Genomic DNA, 20,136 nt, shown 5'->3' with positions numbered 1-20,136 from the left:
GTCAGAAGTATTTCTTTTGCAAGAAATATTTGTCATCATTCATTAACCTTATTCAAATTTCTTTAATTAACATAGTTTCAGTATATTAATAATCTTTTCTAATATGGTTTATCACACTGAATTTATCTTGAGAATCACTATTTATCCAGTAATATGATTTCTTCCATTTCCACACTGCAGAGCATTTTGATCCAGGCACGAATTTCATTGTTAAGTAAATGCCTATATATAAACATGGAATAAGAAAAGAATTAAAACCTACTTATTGATAAAAAGCAAATATCATAATAACAATAAAAGTGATGACAGGTGATAACAGAGTGCAGTCAACAATAATAATTTGACAATTCTAAAATGATTCAATGTTTCCACCAAGAACTGAGTGCATCAAGAATCAAGTTACTCCAGTTGTCTCTTCCAGTGGTCCAGGTGGATGCAAATGTTGTTGCAGATTGTTTACAGCTGTAGTTACAGAAGGGCTTAACTGTAAACCTGAAGTACCAATGTGTGACTGTGAATAGTACTTCTTCCATGTCTGTGAAATACTATAGCTGGTACTTCTCAAAGGCTGTTATATGAAGACAGTTTTGAGTGTATGTGTGTGATTTGTATGTACATAGCCTATAACATGATTGTCTGCACAATATATATAACATCCACACAAATGGCTGAATAATTGTTTAAGTGCTAGATTCAAATGATTAATCAGCCCATATCTTTCCAGTATATTGGAATGCAATCAATCACTAAAATTTGTTGAAGTCCCTTTCTTCTTCATGTATTCCTAACTAAACTTTTACGCTTATCTTAGTACACCCAACAACACATCATGTTAATTAAACACATGTTAACACATTATGATCTGATGGGACTTTTTTGGTCCCACATTTCTTTTTAAAAAATAAGAAGAGCATAAAACATTCTCTTTCATTAGGAGCCTATCAGGACTGTTGCACCCTGCTTATTCTTACATTGTTAACATATCACAGTACTTTTATGAATGTATTACCTGTGGTTCAAAGGCAGTTTGAATCTCAGCACTTGCAATGCTCATGCTATTTAGATGCGTTTGGTTTGATGTTGGTCATTCTGTGCTTGGGTTTGAGTGTTTACTGTGTTAATCAGGGCCTTATATTTTTCCCCCAATTTCATTGTAAATCTATTTATGCTAACAACTGTTTCAAAGCACAAAATATTACAAATTTTTGGAAAAGTTTTGTGTAAAATATTCTGTGCTTGTAAGTCCCATCATGTCTATAGCTTCATGTTTTTGCATAACAGGCCATGGTAACGTACCAGTAACTGGAAGATAAGGAGATAGTGATTCTGAAACAAAACACATTCTTGAATAATTCATACTGACCAATTTACAGACCAGACAAACAAGAAATGATACCGCACTATATTTTCACTTATTCCCCAGAAGCTGAGGAAATTCAATTTGGTGAGGGTAGTGATAACAAGAAATAGATCCAAATTATATTCAGAATAAAAGAAGAAAGAGGAGGTTTTTGTTTTCAAATGAAATTTGAACCCAAAATCTTGGGGCTCATGCACATATTTTATTGCTAATAATGGAAAATGTGGAAGCTACACTATTTACAATATAGAATCCAGAACTCACTCAAAGTGCTTCAAGTGTAAGGCGTTTTTATGTCTCAATGAGAGAGAATGTTTTTAACAAGACCAGTTCTCATTAAGTAACATCTGTCAATGACTGGACCATTATGACCTGATGGGTCTCTGAAGCCCCTTTTTGAAAAAAAGTGAAATAAAAGACCAAAAATATATATTTCTCCAATTTTCCCTTCTACTAAAGCGATTTCCAACCTGCCACAATCACATTAAAAAAATTTAAAATAATTAATACCAAAGAACAAAAATTGAGAACATAAAGGGTTAGTTGCATTTGGAAGAACTTAATGCACGGCAATATATTAATCAGTTTTAAATTATGAAAAGACTACTTTCCATTGGAGGAATGAGTGGATAACTCAGTCAGACTAAAACACTATAGGGCAGTTTCAGTTGAAAGACTGAATACATGGTTCAACCATTAGAAAACTTACAGACTGATTTCACTTGAAAAGAAAGAATGAGTAGTTCAGACAATATGCAAAATGACTACTGAGTGAATCCAGTGTTGTCATTTAGTTGCACCCACTGGCTGCTTTCAGTAAAAAGAATGAATGAATAGTTCTACCAATGTGTGAAACTATAACTGAATTAGTCAATGATTTTCCAATAAGTGACTCTATCAATTTTTTCATTTGTTTGTTAGTTTATTGTACATGACAGATAAATGCAAGAGAGAACTTAATTGTTAAGAGTATATTCTGTCACATTATCTACAACTGTGGGACAATGTCTGTGTAGTTTTTCCATTCTCATCTGTAGAAAACTGCTGGTTAGAGAAGTTCTTAAGCAAAATTTGAAGTACATTTTCATTTGGAAAGGAATTTGCTTGAAGGACAATCTTTAAGGAGTAAAGACTGTGAACATATGAGGGTGCAAGATTGGTGGAGTAAGTGCAGTGAAGGATGGCCACCCAATCAAGCTCCTGGTTGGCCTCCTTTGTCAAATCAGGAGAGTTCAGGCAGACAATATCATCTAGTAGCAGCACTTAAAGTAGTCTTCTTGTCTACTTATCTTACATTGTAGCTGCAATGAATATCAGTTACTGAGTGACATAATACATTCAGGAAGATGACAGTTCAAACCCATGTCCAGCCATTCAGATGTAGGTTTTCCATGATTTCTCTAAATCACCTAGAGCAAATGTCAGGATGGTTCCTTTGAATGGGCATGGCTGATTTACTTCTCTATCCTTCCCTCATCCTAGCTTGTGCTTCGTCCCTAATGAACACTTTGTCGTGGCATGTTCAACTCTAATCTTCTCCTCCTCCTCCTCCTCCTCATCCTAATATCAGTTGTTAGTAATAAATGTCACATCCCTGGAAAGCAATTTGTTGTTCACAACACCCTCTGCCTTATGTTTTGTTTTAGGCCTCAGCCATTACTTTCTTTTTATGAAATTAACATAAAGGCACTATATCTCATCATCAGTAATAATACTGGATAGGACTGCTCAATGGTGTTCACAATCAGACTAATAATGCTCAATCAAAAATGCAAGTAATATCATCCACTGAATTTTGTTTGTTTGTTTGTTTTGAACTTGAACCTTGACCATTGCATGCAAATGTTGCACAAAAGTTAAATGGTCACAGTTCATCATATTTGATAATTATCAGGTACACTGACATGAACCATCATGCAATAAACTATTTAAATGGCCTTCATCAAAGCCAGTGGGTAGTCCTGAATGTGGAGAACCATTCAGGTAAAAATGACCCTCCTCAAAACAAGAAAAACATTTTACTATTGCTTTCTCCAGTGGCACTTACTTCATTTCTGCTATTAATGTTTTGAGCTGCTCTTAAACTGAAAGCAAACAGTATATTGCAAATATTAGACTTTTCCATTTGACATACTATTTTTTGACACCTGGAACACTACTCATTTACTTCAAATATTCCAAATTTGATATTTAACCTCAAGAACAATGGTATAACTTGAAAGAAAATAACCTGCATGTCAAACAAAAATGCTATGAACTTACACACCAACATAATGTTTTCACATTCATTTTGACCTTATATGCTGCATGAACAGTTGTCACATCCCTGTAAGGTGTTCATCTTATTTGTCAGGGATATTTTGTCTGGTAATAAATGCTTGCCAAATTGAGAGTAGCTAGGTGATCTGTAGATCATTGGTGCAAAGTGTGATGCATCATTAACTCCTGGCTGCAGGCTACTCACCAGAAGATAGTGGCCAGTATCTACTACATTGAGGGTACTTTTGAATAGAAAGTGCTCTGGAAAGAACAGGCAGCTATGAGCTCTTTTGCAAATATAGTTCTCAACAGTTTTGCTGTTAATGGTGTATTAGGAAGTAAAATAAATTTTCATTGTAATCCCATGAGACTGATACTTGAAGGATACAGACAAAATACAATTAAAATAGGGAGGAAATGGCCTCAGACTTTCAAATTTGTTTTTCCACTACCTGTCATTTACCACAAGACCATGAGCAGATACAGCAGTGGATGAATTTGAGGAGAAGAAAACATATCCTTCAGATAGTGTTAGCAACTCATGCAGATGGCTGGAGTTAGGATTCTGAGGGCAGCCAAGTTTATTGCCACTGGAAGTGAATCACTAATTCTTAATTAACACAACAGCCAGACATTATGTCAAAGACTGTTCACAAAAAATCAGTTCAACTGATAGCCTCTAGCTTCTTCTACAGTAGCTATTCACAGTGACACATTGTCAAGTGAGTTCCTCTATTAACATTGTATATTATTGACTTGACAACTCAGTTCTCCATCATACATTGCAGCCTTTCTGGCCAGTATTTGAATCATTGGTGATTTTTATTTTATTGGTATTAGGTCTTGACCCAAGTCACATTTCTGTGCCTAAGATTTTGTCTTCCAATGCTGGAGACATTATCAAAGGCTGTAATGACTCAGAAAGCTGTTACAGTCTCAAACAAGCCTAGCAAGCTAAACTGTTCCACATCACATGTATGTACATATTCAGAAAGCCACCATAAGATGCATGATGGATGGTACCTTGTACCACTACTAGTCATTCCCTTTCCTGTACCACTTGTATATGGAGCAAAGAAAAAATGACTATCTATATGCCTCCATAAGAGCTCTAATTTCTCTTATCTTGGCTTCACTGTCTTTATGTAGAATGTATGTTGATGGCAATAGAATCATTCTGTTGTCAGCCATAAACGCCAATTCTCTAAACTTTCTCAATAGTGTTTCATGAAATGTTTGAGTTCATGAAGCATCTTCGTAACACTCCTGTGATGATCAAACCTACTGATAACAAATCTAGCAACACACTTGTGAACTGCCTCAGTGTCTTCTTTTACACTGACCTGGTGGGGAATCCAAACAGCCTAGCAGAACTCAAGAATGGGTCAGACTAGTGTACTATGTGCAGTCCTCTTTATAGATGAATTTACAATCTTCTAAAATTCATTCAATAAACTGAAGTCAACCATTTGCCTTCCCTCCTACTATCCTTCCATACTCATTCCATTTCATGTCATTTTGAAATATTTTGCCTAATTTAATTGACATGACTGTGTCAAACAGCACAGCATTAATCCCAAATCTGAACATCATAGAATTGTTTTTCCTTCTAATCAGCATCAACTTACATATTTCCATAGCCAGGTCAGTCAGCACTTTATGAAATCAAGTGGCTGCAAATAGTTCGTACATTTGCAAGTTGGTGAATGCATTTGATGTCACCACTTCAATATGCCTATCAGGAGTTTTCTGCTGTCATTATACGAGAGTTGCCCAGAAAGTAATGCACCACAATTATTTCTTCAACATATTTTTATTGATCATAATGAGAATTATATACATGAAAGAATGGTGCTTCATCTACACACCCTAATTTTCTACTTAATCCCCATCCCATTCTATGCCCCTCCTCCAGTGCTAAACAAGGGCACATATGCCCTGTTGGTACCAATCATCGTCCTGGTTGCGGAGCCAGTGATTCACTGTGTGAATCACACCCTCATCATCTTCAACATGTCTTCCATGAGTGGCATTCTTTAATGGCGAATGACAACATCAGCTCACTGCAACATGTCAGGTGTGACAGCCATCGATGTTCTCCACGACCACTGCAAATTGTGGAGCTCTGCCGAACTGCCTTCTGATGACCTCACCCTCCATGCCCAGTGACTAACTGTACTTCTGTTGACAGCAGGTGCTCCATAGACTTTGCACAAGCATTTGTGAATATTCCCCACAATTTCTTTCTCTGCAGTGAGAAATTCAGTGATGGCACATTGCTTTTAATGTACATCACCTAAAGACGCTGTTTTGAAACTGTCCTGCAGCTATGCTATCTGTCAGAAGTGATGGAAAATTGGTGTGCTTGCTCAGGAGACTTCAAATAATACATAAATAATTTTTTGCATTCATAGCATTGTTTTCAGTTGAGAAAAAAATTGCAGTGCATTACTTTCTGGTCAACCCTCATATGATGGCGCAGGTGAGAAAATGCAGCTTTCATAATTATAATAGTAGATTGAAATTGTGCACCAGAACATATTTTAAGTTTTACTGGACAAATGATCACAGAACACTGCTTACACAACCCAGATATATGGTTCCATGTCATATTCCAGCATACAGTATTGACTTATTTCACAGTACATACAAATTAAGAGTAAGGATTTATTCTGACTGAATAGAGCTTCTAATGATACAGTTTCACTGAATTCTTCAGCTAAAAGCTACTCATTGTACGTACTTGATTTATATTCTCCAGATTTATATGTGCCTTCATTTCATTATCAGTAAGGAGAATACAGTTCCATGGAGACCAATCTTCTTTTATATTCCATCGAGGGAGTCTCAAAGTATTTATATCTCGTGATTCACTTATGGCAGAGTGACCATGCCATATATTCATAACAAGATAATAAAAATCTTGTTCCTGTAAATGCAAAGCCTTGAAAAGATTTTAAGATGTAAGTAATTATTGCTTTTAACAATGGTTGCTGTAATTAGATATTTTCCCAGTCAAAACTATATTTCAGACCAGCTGTTACACTAAACTAATAATGCAACATTTTTATTAAACATTAAGTATGGTATTTTTATGACTAATTTTAAGCATCTGAATAGATTGAACATTATATTCTGCAAATGAGATCAAGCAGTTTACAGATAGAACCCAACAAATCCATGCATTTCACTTTTTGATGAAATTGCTTCACAGCTTTGAAATGATACAGGACTTACATCTTTAAACAAACAAAAGCTGCTCAATTGATAAATTTTATTTACAGCTATTTTCAAACAGAGGTCGTCATCAGGTTGATACAGTATTATAAATGTAGCCAGGAAAGGTAGTTAGCTGATATCAGACATAAAGATATAAGAGACTACTGTATTAAGCACCATGCCTTAAAAACTGAAATATTTTTGCACTGAATTGAAATGAAATAAATGGAACAGAGAGAAAATTGCAGCCACCAGAGTGTACTGTCATGGCAACATGTTGACGACAGGGGTCACTGTCAATTATTATGGCCTGTAATAGGAGAGACACAGGCCACAGAAAAGCATATAATTTATCAATTTAGTGCTGGGTAAAGACAGCCATTGACCAGCTGTACCATCCTGAACCACCTTCTTGGTATGATGTTTACCTCTGTTATCTGCACATAACAAGGTGATGAAGGTATTATCACATGTGGAACGTTCATATACCTGCTATGTCTGTCATTGTCTTTCAGTAGTGAAAGATACTGTCTGAAGATGTAAATCTGTTTGTTTGCCTTTGGCATCCTGCAAGCAACCTGTAACTTCAGCAAAAAATGCACCTCTGCATTGATCCTGTATTGTGTTAGGATGGTTTGAAGAACACATCATAAACATGAGGGTGTCAGTGTGGCCTTCTAGGCAATCTTATCTGTTGAGTATATGTGGGCACAGGTTGTTTTTCTATACACCAAAAGTGGCACATTCTATGAGTCCAGCACTATGAGAGGCCTGCAGCCACAATGCCCAATTTTTCAAGGGAAAATTAACTGTTAGCAGTTTTGAATTGAAAAGAATGATACCATTTAGGTTTATGTGTATTGATTGTAAAGAATCTTTTAAGTACATATCACTGATATAAAATTGTGTACATGTTTGATTTTTCTGATATACTTGTAATTTATTAAATCACATCTCACATATTAGAAACTAGAATAAGAGTTTTATTTATAGCTTTTTTTGCTCTTTTCTGCTGAGCATTATTATGAACTTGCACCAGAATATCGTCGACAAAGACTGATTGCTTTGCATTTGTTGTTAGCAAAGCTCACTTAAAATTGGTTATTGATTTCCTAACAACTAACAACAGTGGACACTAAGCAAAACAGTTTGAAAACCAGAATAGTCTCAAAATATGTCTACTTGTTTGTATTAAGTTAGTGATCAACTAGCTCACTTAGTGCTGTTTTTCATTCGTTTCAGTAACTTTAAGTTCAGCCACAGTGCGTCTTGGCAGTACAACAACAACAATAATAATAATCTTTATTTGTCCACAATAACTTTACAGTCTTGGAAATTGTCACTGTTTGTTCATTTACCACAATAATATCATACTGCAAACATAATAAAGCTGTACAAAAAGTAGCAGATTAGATACTACTATATAAACATTTACCATGACTAATAAACAGCAATATACAAAAGCGTACTATTGATAATAGAGTTCAGAAATCTTTGAGTGAATATGAACATATTTTAATTAACAACTTTTTCAGTTTGCCCTTAAATGGATTTCCACTGAGGTGCTTTATCTTATTTGGCAACCTGTTATAGGATTGTCTTCCAGCTGCAAGTGGACTGTGATCTGTAGCTCTTTTGTTACTTAGTATCTTCATCTGATTCATTTGTTGCAACCATGAAGGTTTCTGTGCATTAAACTTAGTAATTCATTGTCTTTTACAAACTTATTTGTCTTAAGGGCATGTAGAAACTACACAGCCAGTAAAATGTACCTAATGAATTAGTCCATACAGGCCTGGCATTTGACTATTAACAATTATTCTATCTGCTCTCTTCTAAAGCCTGAATATCCTATCCATGGGTGGATGCCCCACCCCAAATTTCGATCCCATATTGCATAGATAAGTGGATTCATCCATAGTAACTATATTTGTTTAAGGATAACTATGAGATGTTTATTAAGTAAATGATGCAGTTAATCATTTTATACATGTAAGTGATGTACTCTCTCATCCATCGCAATGTCTTTATTATGTCTTTGATATACGCAAGAAATTAAAATAGCCCAAGAATACCTTCCTGGGTGATTTCACAGTTGGGGGTCTCGAATTTTGATTTTATTGCTAGGATCCTACCTTCATTCTTGTAGCACATTGTCTTCCAACTTGAAGATAAGAACTTCAGAAATTTGTTCACACTTCTCTTGTATTCCAAATTTCTAATTTTGATAAAAGTACCCATGATTTACAGAATCAAAGTTCTTAGACAAATCTAGAAAAGTCTCAATTACTTTCTTTTATAAGGGGGTTAGTCTGTGTTGTTGCCCTGGATGATGATTACATGAACATTTTGTCAGGATTTGTAAGTGGTGGGTCCTTAACGTACAGCAGTACACGAACATGAGAAGTAAGTTTAAACAGTTTTATTAACAAAGGCGGATTATAAAACAAGCAAGCTACGTGCACCCATCATCACTGTGTCTGACATCTTAACACTGGCTAATTATGGTCGTATCGGAGGCTCCATGGTGAGCTAAGAAAAAGAGACATATTCACGCCTGAGACCATGCTAGTTAATACTGCGCGCTGCGGACAGCGGCCAGTCGTGTACTCTCCGTCGCAGTGCGGCCGGACGTGTGCGTACTGACCAAGAGAATCGTCAGCATTCCACATAGGCTGGCTGGCGAGCACGTGTTAATGTACCACACAGCTGCATGCAATCTGTAGACCCTTACATCACTCTCCCCAGAGAAAAAGAGCAACCATAGGTGGCTCAAAATGACCTCCTTGATGTTACGAATCTATTTTTCCATTTGTGGCATCAGAAGGCATTGCAACATGTATTTCATTTGCAGACACAGTAACGTTCAGTACAGAGAAGTGTGCCTTCAAGATGACAATTTCATACATGACAAATGCTGTTGACAAAAGACAAATTAATAAAAGCAATAAAAACAAAATACTGACAATCAAGAAAGCATTAACATTACTGGAGGAATTGAAGGACTTAATTCTATTTGCTGCTTCAATGGAATTTAACTCATTATTTGAAGAGATTACATTTTTATGGATGTCCTTAATCAAATTATTGTCTTCAGAAAAGCTTGATAAGGAATGCTTTCCATATGTTAATATGTATGAATCGTTGTAATAAACAGATAACATTCTAGTTAATGGCAGATGTCCAGTCGCATGAAATGTAGTTGGCAACACACTAGGCATATCAAATAGTTCACATGATAAATCACAATGTGTGGCATTCAAGATCAATCCACCGTTGTTCAATTTTAGTGTAAAGGGTAGCTCAGGTGTATCATAGTTTTTACATGTAAATGTGACATCAAGGGTGGAGTTAAATGAGGAAATTATACCTTCAGAGCATCGTTTAAGAAATGGATGATAAAGCTGCATTAAAATTCTAGGGCAATCATCTCTTGGGGGATGATTCATAAAACAATTCTTTCTCACAGCTGTACACTCTACTGTCTAAGAATACTGCCGATTCAGGGCAAATTAACTGATGACTACGTTTACACATATGCAAATCATTTTCATTCAGGGACACAAAATATCTTCGATTCTTGCTTATCAGTAGATAGTTATTCAGTACATACTTTACATGTGTACCTGCCTGTCTCCATTTCACAGGGTAAGTATAAATCTTATACATTTCAAAATTATGCTCTGATATAGCAATGGGAATAAAAACAATAACAGTTAATTCATCTTCAATCATTAAGGTGGTGGTTAACTTATAGTAAGCATATAAATTGTAAGAGTTAACAGGGTAAATCATGGTATATGTTGCATCTAGCTTTCGTTCAATTGATAGTAGGATCTGTAAAAATTGTTCTGGATGTAGTAGTACACTGCTCAGACAATCATTTGAACTATTTTCTAAGGCTGTTCTTAAGTTAAGGGCATCAATTCTAGCATTTCATAAGCTATCAGCAATCCTTAACAAAAGAGTGCTTAAATCTAAGTGCATACTCACAGCATTAGTCCTTGGAATAGTTCTTGGATATTTGTGTTCGTTTCATTGCGAAGTATGAGGAAATGTGAGATAAATTGCTTTACAATCTGTTCAATGAAAACTGTGTGGTTAGTAATGGTTCTTTGCATATTCTTTAATATGATAATTTCATTAGAGAGGTTAGCTGAATCTGTACTGGACTGTTGTTCAAGATCTAATATTTTGCCTTTAGCTTCCAGTAGATCTCGACTAGTTAAAGTACCAAATACAGTATGAAGGATACCCCTTCCAAAATCAAACCAGGCTTGTTTATGCCTAATAAAAGTTTTATGTGGCAAAAGCTTTAAAAAACAGTAAATCTCTTGTTCATAGTTGGCAAATGTAGACTCTACCTGCATTTTGACTGTGATCCAGTTATTATACCAAGATGTACCCATTCCCAAAATTGTATCATTACCCTTAACTGAATGAATTAGGTCAATTTGCTTCTTTACAGAACTGAACTGTTGCTAGATTTCACTCAGATTGTACTTGAGGACAAGTTTTGTATTACTTTTTGAAACTACCATGTCTGATCGTGGTTCAAACAAAACACCTGCACTCTGTGGTACTATTACTACAGCATTACTAGAATATGCTTTCATAGCAAGCATTAGAATAAAAATGAACATGGTTAATTAGTTCTAAATACTAGAGTTGACAATGAACATAAAATAAATTAGTTTCTTGGGGTAACCTGTGGAATAAAAGGTTTAGTTTCACTTGTGCACTCATGCAATAGCTTCAATACTAAATTTTCACAACACATTCACATAAGCACATGGCTGAAATAAACACTCTCACACACTACACACATTTACGCAGATTGTAGGGGTATCTGGAACAGGATCGCTCAGAACATGACGATGCCTCAGCCTTGAAGTATGGACTGCGACCTCGCCATTCTCGCTTCCTGGGTTTGAGAACAGCAGGTCTGCCTCTCATTCGGTCCTCGTTGTCTTGTGATACTACAGGAACTCTACCCAGAAATGGCTTTACATGATTGACATGAATGACAATCGAATGAAATGGCAGTTGGAGCTTAAGAGTGACTGGTGACAACACCTCCAAGATTGGATATGGTGATTTCCAAAACTTCTTAAACTTTTTGACTTGACTCTTCTTTAACATCAAGTAGCTCAGATACACAAGATCTCCAACTCAATACTGTGGCACTGCTGCTTGGTGGTTGTGTTGTCTTGCTTGCTGAAGAAAGGATTGATGATTCCGCTGTTTCACTCCCCTCCACGCTTCCTTTAGCTTGCGTGCTAGATCCCTTACGTGTTCATTGCTGATTCCGGCAGTCGATCATGCAAAGTCCAAGGGTGAATGCATTGTTCTTCTGTAGACAATCTCATATGGACTTAGGCCAGTTGAGCTGTGCATTTTGGTATTCTAACAACTTACCAAGCATGGTAAACAAGCATCCAAATTGTCGTGTTTGCTGCTCACATAATGGCTAACCATTTTAATAATTGTTCTGTGGACTCGCTCGACTCTTCCATTTCCTTCAGGGTGTGCTGGTGTAGTCCTTAATTGAGTTATTTGCATGAGCTTACAAGTCTGTTTAAGTAATTCACTCATAAAATTCGTTCGTTGATCACTAAATATACTTAATGGTGATCCGAACTTAAGAATCCATTCTTTTGCAAAAACTTTAGCTATAGTCTCAGCGCTCTGATTAGGTATTGGCATCATGAGAAGGTATCTAGAGAAATGATCTAACATTGTCAATATGTATCTGTTTTCATCTTTAGTCTTAGGCAATGGTCCTATGACATCTAGTCCTACTCGTTCAAATGGTTCACTTGTTTCTGGCAGTTCTTGCAATGGCACTGTACTTTTTCCTACATTGTTCCGTCTGTTACAGGAATCACATTGTGAAACAAACTTGAAAATGTCAGCTTTGTGGCTTGGCCACTAAAACATTTGAGATATTTTAATGTTTGTTGCTTTTTTACCACAATGTCCTGATAATAAAGAATCGTGTAGCTGTATGAATATGATGTTGAACTAAATGAGTCACAGGTAAATTTGCATGTTCTTGGAATAAATCTGCATACTACAGCAAAACAGGCGCTAAAATCTTCCGTTCATCAGCTGTCAAATGTCCTATCTTTTCCCAAATCTTGCGCTTCAGTTCATCATTAACTTCGTCTTCTCGTTGCAATTTTGCAGTACTGTTACAAAAATCTGTGTTTATAACTGCAGCATCTGTTACCTCATCTGGAATCTGTATTACGTCATTTTTACTTATGCTCTACACTTGAGCAACTTTCGTTCCTCGTGGCAAAACAACATCCTCATTGCTCATATTTGTTATTGTAGCGACACCTACACTTCTAGCAACATAACAATGCATTGTATCCAATAACTCACTTTTTTTGGATTGCTCAATTAATAACAAAGTTCCTTCCTTGCATCGGGGTGACTTAACTTCAATGTAGAATGTCTTTCCTGCTCCCTTGGGAATTTGCTGAGGCTGATCAATTTGAACATCGACTCGGACGGTTTGAACTGATGCACCATTCGGGCGGACCATTTCCACGATGTCAGTGTTGCTGCTCCTTTGAGTATGATCTGAAGAACGATTTCCTAGGTTGTAGTTACTATGGCCTAGTCTGATCTTTCTTTCTGTGACAAATATCTCTGCTTTGTTAGCAGACAAGAAATCAAATCCAAGTACACCATCATAACATGTTTCATTATTTGAAACTACTTGCACCCTTGCTGTGTATTTATCTCTATTTTCACATTCATCTTGGCCTTGGCCAAGCATTAATTCTACGTCAACTTCTCCATAGTTACGTAGCTCTCCACCATTTAACCGTCGAACTTCTAATAGCGGCGGTTTCAATTTATCCCGTTTACCTATGCAACACCACATTAATGAGGTCTGTGCTCCTGTGTCAATAAGTAGTGTGATGTTTCTCTGACGATATACAGCACCTATCACGAAGTCATTTTCAGTCTGATTTTTGCTGGAACTAACAGGAATCACTGTCTCTGGGAAGGGGCAGACGGAGTGGTGGCCCGTACGTCCCTGTACTCATTTAAAGATTTGGCAGATTGTCTGTTGTTCGCATTACCTTTCTTCTTGTTGTGACAATCTCTCGAAACATGACCCTGCATCCTGCTATGATAGCAGATTCGATTCTCTTTACAATTCTTATGCTTGTGACCCAGCTTATTGCATCTGTAGCACTGTACTGTTGTGTTGAAAACTCTATGCTCTTGTTTCTGCATCTCATTCAGTCGTCTTAGTGCTTCAATGAAACCACCAGCTGATTCTACTGGTTCCTGAAACGTTTTACATTGCACCAATCTAACAGCTTTGCTTACTTCCTCTCCGTGCGACCCATGAATGAATGTGTCCAAGGCTCTCTGGTCGGCTTCGAACAACTGAATTCGATTTTAATTTTCATCTTCTACTAACTCATACGTATGAGCGTTGATGTTTCAAATTCTGTTGGCAATCTGCTTGATAGATTCGTCTCATCACATTCGCAAACTGTGAAGCTGCTCTCTGTAAAATCTGATCGCATTTTTACGTTTAAATCTCTGAACAACAATCGTTCTAAACTCATTGTAATCTTCTGTTTTCACGGATGTAGGCTCTCCGCTAATGAAATCTTGTGCTGCTCCCTGAATTCTTAATTTGGCAACCACTAGCTTATCAGCATCTGTCCATGATCCTAACAGGGCAGCACCTTTAAGTTTACAAAAAACACTTTCACATCATCTTCGCGTTTCCCTCTAAGCACTGGTACTGATGGCAATAATGAAAAATTCTTTATTGTCGTTGTACTTGTACTGCATGAACTATCATTTGACAAGTCTCTCGGAATGTTACACTTGCTTCTTTCTGCCTTTAACTGCCGAATCTCTTCTTGCAGTTCATTAATAACAGTTTATAGATCAACAATGTTACTCTGACTGGATTGCGACATTTCGTCTAATTTAAGGCCAATGAGTCACTCAAATGTAAAATAAAAATCCATCACTGCCCTTCGTATTCAAGCAAAACTGGAGTAGACCAACCTGGATTTCAGCGTTGGACGTCCCTGTGTAGTCGGATGATGTTCACGGTGCTGCTGCTCGAAGTTCACGTTGTACTGCGCCTCTTCAGGACTGTAGATTTTCCATAGTTATCCCACTTCTGACACCACTTCTATAAGGGGGTTAGTCTGTGTTGTTGCCCCGGATGATGATTACACGAATATTTTGTCAGGATTTGTAAGCGGTGGGTCCTTGAGGTGCAGCAGTACGCGAACACGAGAAGTAAGTTTAAACAGTTTTATTAACAAAGGCGGATTATAAAACACACACGCTACGCACACCCATCATCACTGTGTCTGACATCCTAACACTGGCTAATAATGGTCGTATCAAAAGGCTCCATAGTGAGTTAAGAAAAGAGACATATTCGTGCCCGAGGCCGTGCTAGTTAATACTGCCCGCTGTGGACAAAAGCCAGTCGTGTACTCCCCGTCGCAGTGCAGCCAGACATGCATCTACTGACCAAGCGAATTGTCAGCATTCCAGATAGGCTGGCTGGTGAGCATATGTTAATGTACCGCACAGCTGCGTGCAATCCGTAGACCTTTACACTTTGCTTTATTCCGCCTGTTTACAAATTCATGAATAAAGTTGCTAGTGGTGTTATTGCAGATTACCCTTTTTGTAACCCATGCTGAGAGTTGTTTAGCAGTTTTATTTACAGAAGAAAAATTCCATTTCATCAAGAATTACTCTGTCAGGTAACTTCCCATATTATGAAGGCAATGAAAATAACCATGTAATTACTTATGTCAGTGGTTGCTCCCTTTTTACATATTGGTCACATCTCAGGGATATATGATTGGAAAAGATCTCCTGGTCAAATGAACTGTTCATTAAATGTGTTAGTAGTTTCATTAAATCATTTCTGCATTCTTTAAGTAATATAACTGATATGTCATCCCGGTCACCAGAAGTTTTTATTTTGAGTTTTGAGATTATTTTCATTACCTGGCATTCTGTTACATGCCTTAGGAAAAATAAATTCATTTTAACTGAGTTTATTTGCACTGGTGATTCATTAGTTTTTTCTATGCATGCCTTTCTAAAAATATGTATGAAGGCCTCAAATAATGTCTTCAGTTCACTCACCAACATTCCATGTTCTCCTAGTGCTAAATAACTGCAACCTGAACACACACTATTTTCACTTTCTGTGTTTGCTATATTCCAGGCTATTTTATAAACATTACTGGATCACTGTTTAGCATAATAAAGAAGGAAGGAAGTTTGGGGTTAATGTCTTGTCATCAATGAGGTCATTAGAGGCAGAGCATATGCTCAAATCATTATTCAAAGATGAAGAAGGAAATCGGCTATGCCCTTTCAAATGGACCATCCTGGCATCTGCCTGGAGTGATTTAGGGACATCATGGAAAACCTAAATCGTGATGGCTGGACAGGGATTTGAACCAGCATCCTCCCAAATGTGAGTCCAGTGTGCTAACCACTGTTCCACCTTGCACCGTGTTGGCAAAATATGTATATTTATTGCGAAAGCCAATATTTCTTGATTTTAAGACCTTTATTCCAATTACTTGTTTCGACAGAAGGCCTTAAAGTCAAGCAATCTTGGCGTTCACAAAAAAATGTATATAAACAGAGATTGACTCAACAACACATGTTGGCATGATAGTGTATGTTCTTATCCCGATTTTGTAGTTTGTTAGGAAGTACTGGAATTTGATGTCCCTGAAAAGTACGTATAGGTCTTTGATACTGAGAAACGGATAGTCTGTTACTCACCGTATAGAGGAGATGTCAACCACCAAATAGGGCGGACCAGCCACAGCAGCTAGAGACCAGTAGTCATGTATGTGTAAACTGTGCTTGTCTGAATCTGTGTGTGTGTGTGTGTGTGTGTGTGTGTGTGTGTGTGTGTGTGTGTGTTTGTGTGTGTGTGTGTGTGTGTGTGTGTGTGTGTGTGTGTGTGTTTGTGTGTGTGTGTGTGTGTGTGTGTGTGTGTGTGTGTGTTTCTGTATTTCGCAGGAAGGCCTTTTGACCAAAAGCTTCAATGTGCAGCAGTCTTTTCATTGTACTTGTCTGCAACTCAATGTCTCCTGTATATTGTGAGTAAAAAGCTATCCTCTTCACAACATTGTTATTCCAGCCTCGGCTTTCAATTGTTTGACATATTAATCTTTCACATTTTCTTTTAATTTATGAATTTTTGAAGAATTTTAAGATTCTTTGTGTAATCTGATACACCTAGTTTTTAAACCTGTGGACACGCATGACTCTACTTCAATATTTCATAGAAATGGCCCCATTTTCATTAACATCACCTGATTTATATACCTGCTGCCAGTCTCCGTGTGCAAGGTCCTCCTTAACCTTATCAAGGCAAATTTTTCAAGTAAGCCACTGTGTGATACTATTTTGTGGTCTGCAGTAATCTCCATGAATTGGAGCTCTATGGTCCATAATATAGTTTTCAATACTTCTTGCCACTAATACCTTCCTATTTAAATTTGTAATAATATAGCCAATACAAGACTGTGAGTCAGATATTATTCTAGGCGATGAGTAATTTATATAGATATGTTTATAGCATTTTAATATATCAGAATATTTAAGGTAGTTTTCATTATAGCTTGAACAGCCTATTTTCATATATCTTATTACTATAATCTGTTTTTTGTTGTTTAGAAGTTTGTCCTTAAGTTGTTACAAAGTACAGAATATTTATCTGCATCACTATGAATAGGCTGACTCATACTGAATACCATTTCTAACATAAATGCCTTATGTTTCTTTCTACAATATATGCTCAGAGTTTTGTTATTATTTAACCTTAAACTATGAGTTTCTTTGGTCTTGCGTCCAAGTTCATTCATAATATGTAAGTGTGGTTTACTTCCTCCTAAAAATTCATCACCTTGTTCTGTTTTATTAGTGATGTAGTGGACATTCTGAAACACTGATGATAAAACTTGTGCATAGTTACACCAGATCACATCCCTCTGTAAACTTCAACACTGTTCAACAATTTGATACTTTTGCTGGAATATTCTACAAAATTCCACTGGTGTCCCTCGATGACTGAACACTCTCAAAAGACAGTTCATTTTAACTTATAATAGGTATTTTTCAGAGAATTGGTAATATTGGGTAAACATCTTCCATGTGCATTTGGTGGAATATCTTCATTGTGTAAATACTGAAAGCAGGTACTGACAGAGAGGGGAAATCCAAAATGTTATTGTCATTGTGCTACTGTGATTGTGTCCTGGTAGCTGTTTATGTTTCACACTTGCCATGGCTGGATGTTTATTTCTACGATAGCAGGTAGCTAGGAAGACAGAAGCCTATAGCTTATCATCTCTGATGAAATTGTGCTCATAATTCACTATTTTGACTGCTTCATGGATTTTCTTTCTATAAATACTACATTATCTGGCAAGCACATATAGGTTCTTAAAATCCATAACCTGATCACATTCTTCCAGGTGCTCCACAACCTCGTGATTTTACCTAGTGTCTTAAATGCTTGTGGCATTCATACTCTTTAAAGTGTTCTTTTACTGTCCCTCAAATTTTCCCAATGTATACTTTGCCATAACAACATGTCATTTCATATCTTCCTCCAGTGTAGAGATGGTCAGGCAAGCTCACTGTAGGTAGGAAGAGCTATTTTATATTCCATTGTTGACTGAGAAACATGACACTTAAATCATTCTCCTGAAGGATTCTGCTTACGCAGTCAGTCGCTCTAGACACAAATGGTAATCTTACAGAAGATACAGCAGGTTATTCATTCTTCTTGCCTGCATTATTATTATTACTGCTTCATTTGAATGGCCTATTTATGGAAAGGATATCATAGCCAATGGCCATCAATGTTTCCCTTAGAAAATTTAGATCTGATTGCAAGCTCTAATTGTCACTTATGCAGAGTACACACAAAGATGAGTGTTCAAGAGCAGCTTGCTCCTAGAGTGGAAGGTGATACTCAGTGGCATCTAGATATTGAATTGAATCGAATTGAATTTTATTTGATCCTGTAGGATTACATGGAATATAGTGAATGTTCATGTGTTATAGGACGTGTCAAAAATACAGAAACCTTCATTATCACATACTTCCCAACTATTCTAACATCATTGATTATGATTAACAATATTTACAAATTTAATGTCAGCAGTATTCATCAACACTGTAAAATTCCTTTTCCACCAGATAATCTTTTAGGTTCTTAAAAACTTAGTGTCATGTACATTGTCATACAGTTTTTTAGGCAGACTTCTTAGTGATTTGATACCCAAATACTGGGGTCCTTTTTCAAGCATTGTCAGTTGCTGGGGTATGCTTCATACGTCATTCTTCCTGTGGGTCTTGTTGGTTTGCACACTAGCATTTGTAGTCCACTCTGCACTGTATTTTTTGACATATAGTATAGTTTTGTATATGTACAAGGAGGAAAAAGTTAAGATGCTTGGTCTTTTGAAACAGTTTCTGCATGTTTCAGAAGAATTTCTTTTTAATATGATTCTGACTGCTTTTTTTATGTGAACATCGTTTTTATTTCTTGAATGCTTGAGTTTCCCCACACTATCACTCTATACTGCAGGTATGGTTCAAAGAGTCCATGGTATACTGTGCACAGAAGCTGTTCGTCTGCTAGCTGCCTCCTTACAAATGTCGTGGAACTGAGTTTCTTACAGGCAGAATTAATATGTTGTTTTATTTCAACTTGTTATCCATAGTAATACCAAAGAATCTAGTGAATTCTACTTCTTCTAATCTCGTTTCATTCACCTCTAAACCCATGTGCAAAGTTTTCTCTTTGTTTCTGAACAATGCATACATAGCCTTTTTTTAGGTTTATAACAAGTCCATTTTACGGGAGCCATTGAGCTGTGATGTTGCAGATATGTATGCTCTTTTCTCAGCTGTGCCACAGTGTGGTCATTGTGCAGCATTTTCATGTCATCTGCACAGAATATTCTCTTCAACACTTATGTCATTAATAAACAGATTAAATAGCACTGGCCCCATCACTGATCCCTGTGGCGCTCCATATTTGATGGTTTTTGTTTATGACTGATATGCATCCCATATTGACACATTTTTGCCTCCTGTTGCATAGGTATGACTGTATCCACTTCCCTGCTTGCCATCAAATACCATAGTTTTCCCATTTTATTATCAGTATTTCATGGTCAGTAGTGTTGAATGGTTTGGAGAGATCCAGGAGCATTGCAGATACAATTTATTTTTCATCTGAG

General features: G+C 36.7%; 1 protein-coding gene across 1 annotated transcript in view; it reads right to left on the bottom strand.

The window, feature by feature from the left end:
- LOC124556220 (IQ and ubiquitin-like domain-containing protein) overlaps positions 1-20,136 on the bottom strand; it is a 212,723-nt gene that overhangs the window by 16,184 nt on the left and 176,403 nt on the right. The window contains exon 8 of the mRNA XM_047130211.1: positions 6,363-6,548. Within this exon, the coding sequence (XP_046986167.1) occupies positions 6,363-6,548 (186 nt within the window). The remainder of the gene's footprint in view (positions 1-6,362; positions 6,549-20,136) is intronic.

Source organism: Schistocerca americana, chromosome X (genome assembly GCF_021461395.2).
Source record: "Schistocerca americana isolate TAMUIC-IGC-003095 chromosome X, iqSchAmer2.1, whole genome shotgun sequence".
NCBI lineage: Eukaryota > Metazoa > Arthropoda > Insecta > Orthoptera > Acrididae > Schistocerca > Schistocerca americana.
Note: the sequence above shows the minus strand (reverse complement) of the source record. Positions and strands in the feature narration are given on the sequence as shown.